The sequence below is a fragment of the Scylla paramamosain genome, chromosome 24, assembly GCF_035594125.1.
Source record: "Scylla paramamosain isolate STU-SP2022 chromosome 24, ASM3559412v1, whole genome shotgun sequence".
NCBI lineage: Eukaryota > Metazoa > Arthropoda > Malacostraca > Decapoda > Portunidae > Scylla > Scylla paramamosain.
This window is the reverse complement of record NC_087174.1, coordinates 3,675,001-3,684,649: the sequence shown is the minus strand read 5'-3', so window position 1 is coordinate 3,684,649 and position 9,649 is coordinate 3,675,001. Positions and strand designations below refer to the sequence as shown.

Here is a 9,649-nt window from a genome sequence, read left to right as displayed (position 1 = left end):
TAATAAAAGGCTCCTGCGTTGTTTATTTATTTTTAGTTCTTAGACTCCTCTGAATAATCGCAGCATATTTCATAATGTTTCATAAATCTGTGGACATCTCACCGTTGTTCTCGACGAAAACTGAACGAAGGAGACAATTCTGTGTCTGAAAGTTTCGTCGACCGCAAAACCTTGGACATAAATTCATGTTCAAGCATCACCACGCACAAGTAATACATTTTCACTCTATATATCAAATCAGCCACATCTGCAGTAACAATCACAACAACGGTTACACTTTGGTGAGACGTAAATCATGGTGCAGAAGAAGAAGAAGAAGAAGAAGAAGAAGAAGAAGAAGAAGAAGAAGAAGAAGAACAAGAACAAGAAGAAGAACAAGAAGAACAAGAAAAGAAGAAAGAAGAAGCAAAAGACCAACGACAACACCAGTACCACCACCACCACCACCACCACCACCACCACCACCACAACAACAACAACAACAACAACAACCAGACACACAGCCAGCCAGCCAGCACATCCATGACCTGCCTCTCCACGACCTGTGCCTTCTCCGTAGCTCAACACGGAATCAGTTAACCTTTCTTGATTATCCTCATTAGACGCCAGGAGGTGCAGAAGGAAGAGGAAGAGGAGGAGGAGGAGGAGGAGGAGGAGGAGGAGGAGGAGGAGGAGGAGGAGGAAGGTAAGTGTCGCTGGGGGGCCCTGGGGTTGCGCTGGAAACTGCTGGCCCCCCGCAGGTCTTAACTACACACGGACCATCTGAGTGGCCCGCCGTCCCCTCGCCAGCCATTCATCTCTGAGATTCCACCAATCAGATGCTATTCAAGTGATCGTAAGGACCTGAGGGTAGTTAGGCGAATGTTTATGTTTAATTAGACGCCACTAAGAGAAAATGTGTTTCCCGACCTCTTGTAAGTAGTAGATGATGATGATGATGATGATGATGATGATGATGATGAGGAGGAGGAGGAGAAGGAGGTGGAGCAGGAGGTGGAGCAGGAAGAGGAGCAGAAAGAGGCTGGGACTACCTCTAGGATATCTTTCTTAAGGAGGGTAGTGGACGCTAAGAAGAGGAGGAGGAAGAGGGAAAACAAGAAGTGAAGGAGGGGTTGAAAAGGTTACCAGGAAATGAAGACTCGGCTGCCTAATGAAGGTAGTGGGGGGGTCTCTTCCTTGTTCACTCTCTCTCTCTCTCTCTCTCTGTAGCCCTAACTAAATATTTATGACTTATAATAACAGTAAAACTCCCAAAATTAGAAACATTATCATAAGCATGTTCAGAATTAAAATGCTAATTAAAGGTATCACAACATTTACCTATTTCCTCATTTCGCTGAAGGTCTTCCCTCAACAGTTATTCTGTGGCCATTAATATACAACAAATTCTACCTCTTAAAAAAAAAACAACAACACTATTGACCCTAGAAGTTAATGAGCTCCCTCCTGCAGATCCTCCTTTCATCCCTTGCTTCCTTCTACTTCAGGCTTTTTGTCTTCCCTTGATTCTTTCCTCTCCAGTGCGCTTCCGGAAACTCCCTCAACCGCATCCTCAAACGTCCCAACGTCCTCTCTCGGTCACTTTCATCAGGTGTATTGGAAAGTCTCGGGTTTTCAAAGATGTTTTCATGGCTAGTAATAGTTCGGCAAGCTTTCTGTATTATGAAGTAAGGAACATATCCCTATTATCAGATAAACATTTTTAATAGATTTTTTTTTTTTACAACTAAGGTCCGCACTTGTACAAAAATTCAAAAATAAAAAAAATTGCGATTTTTTTGTTGTAGAATATTGATATAAAAAGTATACGTCAATCGAAAATGTGTTTTTTGCGTTTGTTTATTTTTTATAAGTGAAATATGGTTATCACCTGCACATTATTCCTCAGAACTCAAAAGAATATCTTACATGTGTACAATGGCTTTTCTTTAAGTAAGGAACATATCCCACCCACACCAAGCCAACTCATTTACAGACTGACCACTCAATAAATAAACATCAGAACCAACGGGCGAATGACCTCTTCTCTGCGTCACAAGTCTCACTAACAAGATACAAACACACACAAGACACTCACACCCACACACACACACACACACACACGACACACTCACACACACCCACACACACGACACACTCACACACGCGCTGACGTAACTGGGCCCTTTAGCCTGCGAGGCTGGTTGGTGGCTGGAAGCGAGTCGCGAGGCACTTGTGGGGATAAAACAGCCAACACTGAAGCTCGCGGGAGGCTGTAATGCCGCTGCAAATAGGAAAACCAGACGGAGGTGTTGCTGGAGTGACCATTCAGTGCGTTAAATTTTTCTCCCAGCGACAGACGTTCTCTTGAAGGTGCAGCGCAAACATGGCGGCAAGCAGAATGAAATAGCGTAAGTTTTAAGGTTCACAGACCCTTGGAGAGCCACGTGTGATGGGAATGCATTTATCCGAACCGCCTTGAATGCATCTGTGATATCTTTACGCAGTGTCATACGTCAGACTCTTACTCTCCTCTTCCGCCTCCTCCGTGTTTATTTTCAGCTTTATTCTTGGCTCTTCTCGCCCTTAGACACTATTATCTCTCTTTTTTGCGGGGTCTTGTGTATCCCTATCGGTTTTTTCCTTATCATTTTTCTTTTATGTGTTGTGTTGGTTTTTCTCGTGTCAAATGTATCTTGTATCTTGGTTCCCTTTAAATTTCCAAGTACTATTTTTGGCTTTTATTGTGCTAAAGTGTTATTGTCTCCCTTATGTATTTTTTTTTATTTGTTTCATATTTTCTTCAGGTTCTGTTTGTCACCCCGGAGTGCAGCATACATTACTCTTGTCTTCCATTTTTCAATTTTGTCAAAGAAATTATCATCTTTTTAGTGTCTGTCTCTCGTCGCTAACATCACTTTTTCACGTTCTCTCTCATAACTAACATCGCTTTTTCACGTTTTCTCTCATAACTAACATCGCTTTTCACGTTTTCTTTCATCACTAACATTGCTTTTTCACGTTTTCTCTCATCACTAACATTGATTTTTCACGTTTTCTCTCATCACTAACATCGCTTTTTCACGTTTTCTCTCATAACTAACATTGCTCTTTCACGTTTTCTCTCATAACTAACATTGATTTTTCACGTTTTCTCTCATCACTAACATTGCTTTTTCACGTTTTCTCTCATAACTAACATTGCTTTTTCATGTTTTCTCTCGTCTCTAACATCACCTTTTTACGCTTTCTCTCGTCGCTAATATCGCTTTTTTCACGTTTTCTCTCTCGTTGTTAAAATCGCTTTTTTAGGTAACAAAGGATAAGCTAAAAGGGAACAAATGAGGAAGCCTGCTGAGGTGCTAAATATGAAATACGAGAACCCAGACAGAAGCCGTTTTTTCTTATCGGTAAAAAAAAAAAAAAAAAAAAAAAAGTATCTGTATTAATCTATTATTTATTCATTTTCCTTTTAGTTACTCTTCCCGCAACATTCCACTTGTAATTATACGTTGTAGGTCTTCAGGTTCATGGACACACACACACACACACACACACACACACACTCTCTCTCTCTCTCTCTCTCTCTCTCTCTCTCTATCAAAACATCTTAGTAATAAAAACAGACTTGATAATAATATCACCAGAACTATTTCTAGCTAGTGACGTCACTGCCACGTCACACCTTACGCTCCCTCGCTGTCTCCCTCCTACTTCTCCTCCTCCGCCTCCTCCACCTCTTCGCTTCTCTTCCACCTCCTCCTCTGCTTCACTCGCTTATCTGCTGAGGCGGGGCTTGCAGGGAAAAATATATAACGCGAAAACAACAAGTGAGGAATAATCTGGAAACTAAAGATCAAAACGAGTGAACTTTGAGAGGGAAAACACATCAAAGGACATCAACAAGACTGTGGGGGCACGCGGCCGCTAAGCATGACTCGCATCGGAGGGAAAAGTAGGTTGAGGAAAGTGTTGATAATGATAGTGATAAGAGTAAGTGATGCAGGTGAGTGGAGGAAATGATAATGACAGTGATACGGAATATGTAATGGAAGGGGGGTGATAAGAAAATGTTGTTGATGATAGTGATAATGAGTGTGTAGTACAAGGGAGTGATGTAGAAGGTGATAGTGACGATGATAGAGTGGTTGATAGAAAGAAGGTGGATAGCAGAGTCGGATGTCGAGTTACGTGAATCTAACAATTTCATAACTTTATTTATTTATTTATTTTTTTTTTTGGGGGGGGGAAGTCTTGTTAGTATTTTATCAAAAGTGTGTTTTAACCCTTTCACTGCTAAATATATCTCCTTGCCGTGACGTAAAACTTTTCACACGCTTAATTTTGTACTAATAAATCTGTAGCTTATAGAAAAAAAGAGAAAACTAGTCTCCTATTTACACTCTTTTTTCTTAGGTGATTAAATTAATTCCACAGTAATTTCAATGTTGGGAAGGCAAAGATATGGCAGTCAAAAGCGTGATAGCACAATAAAAAAATAAATAAACACGAACTTTTCTTTCCTAATAGAGTATTCATTTTTCCCATTTACTGTAGAATATCAGGTACCATTCTTCCACAAACAGAGTAGCGCCAATTTATACTGCAATCCACTTATGAGTTACAATTACTTAAGTGTGCTTCGTGTGTTTCCCCTCATCCGTGTCAATCTTCCTGTTTGCTTAGCTGAGGGAGGGACGCTCACTGTGAAACACGCGCTCGTTTTAGTTCCGTCGTTCTATTTTGGTTTTTATGTACGAGGGAGGCAAAGGAGAAAAAAAAAAACAGGAAGAATACACCGATAATTATCTCCCCTAAGAAAAGAATGTGAAAGAAAACGTGAAACTTATTTACTTACTTATTAATCTAAGTTATTCGTATGTGTATTTTATGTTCTCTCACTCGTGCTAGTCTTTTCTTTCCTTCTTTTTATCTCTCGCCAAATATTCATGAAAGAAAACGTGAAAGAAAACGTGAAACTTATTTATTAATCTAGTTATCCGTATGTGTATTTTATGTTCTCTTTCACCCGTGCTAGTCTTTTTTTTTTTTTTTCTTTTTTTTTTTTATCTCTCGGCAAACATTCATGCACAGAAAGTGAATCGTGTGAGGTGTTATGACCTGTATCTGCCGGCGACACGTGTGCTTACAAGGCCACGCTGATGACAATAATAATAATAACAATAAAAATAACAATAACAACAACGCAACTGATCATAAAAAAAGACACGGCCTGAAACTTTATAAAAAATCAGTCAGCGAAAAAAAAAAAATAATAACAATAACAATAAAATAAAATAGCAAGTTTATTTATATCCTGGCGTGAGATAAGATTCAATCAGACACATCTTTATTAATAGAACGTGCAGGCGGTGGAGTGGAGACTGTAAACACGTCAACTTCCGCTCCTCCCACGCACACGAGCACACACTCCCACGCTAACACCTGCTTCGCCACTCCACGACCTTTCAGCGTGTTTACAACGGGCAGCGGTAGGGCGCGGTCATGCACTGGTTAGCGAGGCGCGGCAAAACGGTGCATTAATCTAGGTTGTTGTGCAAGTGTTTGTATGGAATAATGGGGTGATGCAAGGTGTGTGTTTGTGTTTGTGTGTTTGTGTGTGTGTGTTTTTACCTAGTTGTATTTTTATAGGATTAAGTCAAGCTCGTAAAATCTCGTCTTTTAAAGTTAATTTGTCATATTTGCCTTGAAAACTATGAATGTTCCTGTGTGTGTGTGTGCGGATGACTTACAGGTGTTGGCAGGTCTGGTGGTCTGGTGGCTAATGGGGAAGGTGTGAAATATGGCAGCAGTAAATGTCGCAGTGGTGTCAGCGCGATGAAGTACCTGTGTGATGGTAATGGCGCACCACATCTTGCCAAATAAAGTCACCCAGGTAGCCAACAAATGAACAACTTTGGCTTTTTTTTTTCATTATTACCATGTTTTCTAATAGTCCTGCATGTATATTGTAGAAATCCGCTCACTCGTCTGTATTAAATCGATTGGTGCTTCCGTCTTCACCAACTCCGTATCCCTCCCTTCTCACCCACCCACAGTCCACTAGGCCTACACTTGGCAGTCCCTGTATAAAGCCTATCTGCCATACCTATCTTATACTTCGCAGCACTTCTATTTCTTTCCCCGTTTCCCTAGGTAAGGTTTAGATCAATGCAGTTATTTAATTTCACTACCTTAATTTAATTCTGCAGATTCAAGATTTACCTCCATGTCCTTCCTTTTTTCCATGTCATCTCCTTTCTCCCTCCTTCTTCACTTTATTTCTGCAATTATACAATCATACTTCATCCTTTCAAACCAACATTACATCTCGAAACCGACTCAGATAGAGTTTATTCAGTTTAAAATCCTAACCCTTTTTAGCGGAGAGAGAAAACCAGGCGGCAAGTGATGAAAGAAAACGAGGTAGTACTCACCAAACCACGGGGGGACTCGCGCAGGAAGAGAGCGTGGGCTGGGGTCTCTGTTGGGGGCGTGCCGGGGGACGAGTTGGGTTCCTGGACAGCGAAAGAAGGGGATGGTGAGCTTGGATTTTATATTGGGTGAGTTTATGAAGGATTGATAAGTAGATAAGTAGCGTGTGTTCATGTTCAAAGTACTGGCGTGGTGTTCTAAAGAGGAAACGAGGACAAATGTATTGGAATGAAGAAATTAGTTTTTGAAATGGTTATCAGTGAAAGGAAATGTAAAATATGTGTAGTGTGTGTGTGTGTGTGTGTGTGTGTGTGTGTGTGTGTGTGTGTGTGTGTGTGTGTGTGTGTGTGTGTGTGTGTGTGTGTGTCTCACCTTTCGTAGGAACCTCGCCAGTCTGCTGTACGGGGTCTTTCTGCGGGTGGCACGCTCATCAGCACCCCCCTTGCGGGCCGGGATGGGGGTGTCCGTGGGGGAGCAGCTCACTACTGACACTGTTTCCAAGTCCACCTCCGGAGGCGTGGGGGGAGCCTTGGGGGCTGTGGGGTAGAGAGATACGAGTGGAGATAAGCTAAGTTCTCTCTCTCTCTCTCTCTCTCTCTCTCTCTCTCTCTCTCTCTCTCTCTCTCTCTCTCTCTCTCTCTCTCTCTCTCTCTCTCTCTCTCTCTCTCTCTCACACTCACACTCACACTCACACTCACACTCACACTCACACTCACACTCACACTCACACACACACTCACACTCACACTCACACACCTGTCATGCCGGGCAGCTTCACGCCGATCTTCTCCAGCGGGAGTCTCTTGGGCCTGGCGTGTGGCTTGGCGACGGCCTGGGACGACACCCTGGCGGCCTCGGGAGCGGCGGCCGGCGCAATGACCTCTGAATTTCTGGCCTCAGGTTTCGTGACGCCAGGAGCTGTGGTCGCAACTCTGGGCTCAGAGTTGACTGGCGCAGGGCTTGGTGCCACAGCCCTGGTGAACCCTGGGGTGGTGAGTTTTGGCTTGGTGAATCTTGACCGCAAGCCTCCCTGCCTGGCGTCCCTGGCGGTGGTGGCGTCTTGTATGGACTCCGGCAGTGAGTCCTGCGTGGGAGCAGCTGGCTTTACGGCCTCAGGCTGGAGGCTGGCCACTGCTGGAGGCTGTGGGGCGCATGCCTTCCGTCCGGAGCCGCTCGAGTTTATTCCCTGACAAGAAAAAAATTAACACACTGCCCACACTGCCCTCCTCTCATTATCTCCACCAAACAATCAGTATTCAGCAAGGTTGAAGACTGGTCTGAGCAGGAAAGACACCATCTGTACTTACTTGACTCAATTTGAAGCCTCGGAAGGCGAAGTGAGCGCTCTGCTTGCTGGTGTCCGAGGAGGCGGCGGAGGCTGGGACAGGAGGTTTGGCAGAAGGGGGTGTTCCGATTGGGGGCGCGGGCGCTCGCACTCCTGAAAAGGAAGCAGAGCATTCATGTTATTACAGTGAGTCAGAAGTGATTGAAAATGTGTGCGCACAAGAGTAGGCCTTGTAATAATTGTGTTTGTGCTTCATTCGTACGTAATGAGGCCAACAGAGGACACGGTGCAGAGTCGAGAGGCATAAAACGAGCTAGGATTGCCCACCAGGTTAAGTGTTCATGGAAGAACACTTACTAACATGGCCATGGCTGGGAGATGACATTCAGTGAACACCCCATAAGTAACTCAGAAGTTCATATCAGACTGAACTTACGTCGTCGAGGAACAGAGATTGGCTGGCTGGGGACGTCGACAGGCTTTTCTCCGCCACGTCGGTGAGGCTCCCTGGGAGCGTGGCTTTTGGTTCTGGGGGACATGGAGGGTGTAGTGAGCCTCGGGGCAGCATTGCAAGGGTCCGGGGATGCTGGCTGGGAGACTGAGCCGGACAGAGAGGACTCGCTGGAGTGCACCACTTTGTTCTTGCGTAACGTCTCGCGCGTCCACGAGGTGTCGCAGATCGGGGACATGCCTGGCGGGGAAACTGCTGTATACTTCATCTGTGTGCATAAGGTCTGCTCATTTGTAAGTTCGTAAGCTTTTATTAATCTGCCCTTAAAATGTGTACCGGTAGGAGGGCTGGCGGGGAGGGGCTGGCGGGCTGTGGGGCTGTGGGGCTAAGCACGAGCGGCGGGTGGACCTCAGGATGGTTCATGATACCACAAATCAGAATCAACGCTGATTCTGGTGTGTGTGTGTGTGTGTGTGTGTGTGTGTGTGTGTGTGTGTGTGTGTGTGTGTGTGTGTGTGTGTGTGTGTGTGTGTGCGCGCGCGCGCGCGCGCGATAGTGCGTCGCATAGTGAGAAAAAGTGAGCACATACATGAGCACTATTGCAAGATTCATACAACGGCCTAAAGGAAATGCATCGTGTCATTTTGTCTAGCATGGCGGGTGGCGGGCACAGCCTCGCCTCACCTCAACAAGAGAGTGAGGAATGGGTAGGAAGCAAGAAGCAGACCAAAGCGTGGGAGACACACACACTCACCCGTGGCACGCTTCCACTCGTAGATGTCAATGTCCTCCTTGGACAGCAGTCCCAGGCGCAAGTTCTCGTCCTGGTTATGCTGCAACAAATAATTTTCAATGTCCTGTGGGTTCCAGGACGGAGACCTGCTCTGCGGCGGGGAGGGAGCCGCCCTTCGCCTAGAGGGAGCCACGGGCTGGAGCTCATCACTGACCGTCACTTCGGGCAGCGGGCGAAGGGCGGGCACATTCTGGTGTCTTCCCTTGGTCTGGTGGTACGCGATATCTTCCTCGGTCAGGAGGCCCAGCTTGACGCTCTCTTCCCGGCTGGTCTCCAAGAGGTATTCCTCGATGGCTTCTGACGTCCAGCCCTCAGTCTTCGGGGAGTCTGTCTCGTGGGCCTTGGCTTTGGCCTTCTTGTCCTTGCTACCGAAGTGAAGGATGTTGCGGGGCAGGAAGGGACTGCTCTTGGTTTTCTCTTCATTCTCTTTGTTTTTATCTGACACCTTCTGCGTGAATTTGCCAAGTTTTGGTGACAATCTGCTGGGTTTCTTTTCCCCCGTGGCAAGTGAGCCTCCTGCTGGGGATTTAGCAGTGGCTGGGGCAGGTTCCCGCGGCAGGCGGCACGGGGAGTCATTCACGTCCTCAAACACAAACTCGAGACTCTCTTCGCGCTGGGCCTTCGCGCCCTGCGATGCGGGGGGTGTGGCGAGCTCCTCCTGAGCCACAAAGCTGCGCAGGCTCTTCATCTCGTCGCTGATAGTGGT

The 9,649-nt window shown here is 45.6% G+C and overlaps 1 protein-coding gene across 1 annotated transcript in view; it reads right to left on the bottom strand.

Moving 5' to 3' along the window:
- Positions 1 to 5,728: 5,728 nt before the first annotated feature.
- The window catches only part of LOC135112508 (mucin-2-like), a 7,671-nt gene continuing 3,750 nt past the window's right edge, over positions 5,729 to 9,649 (bottom strand). The window contains exons 2-8 of the mRNA XM_064026923.1: positions 8,905 to 9,649; positions 8,136 to 8,390; positions 7,722 to 7,852; positions 7,171 to 7,600; positions 6,787 to 6,950; positions 6,417 to 6,497; positions 5,729 to 5,761 (exon numbers count right to left, since the gene is read on the bottom strand). The exon at positions 8,905 to 9,649 is cut by the window's right edge and continues 1,810 nt beyond it. Of these exons, the coding sequence (XP_063882993.1) occupies positions 5,729 to 5,761; positions 6,417 to 6,497; positions 6,787 to 6,950; positions 7,171 to 7,600; positions 7,722 to 7,852; positions 8,136 to 8,390; positions 8,905 to 9,649 (1,839 nt within the window). The remainder of the gene's footprint in view (positions 5,762 to 6,416; positions 6,498 to 6,786; positions 6,951 to 7,170; positions 7,601 to 7,721; positions 7,853 to 8,135; positions 8,391 to 8,904) is intronic.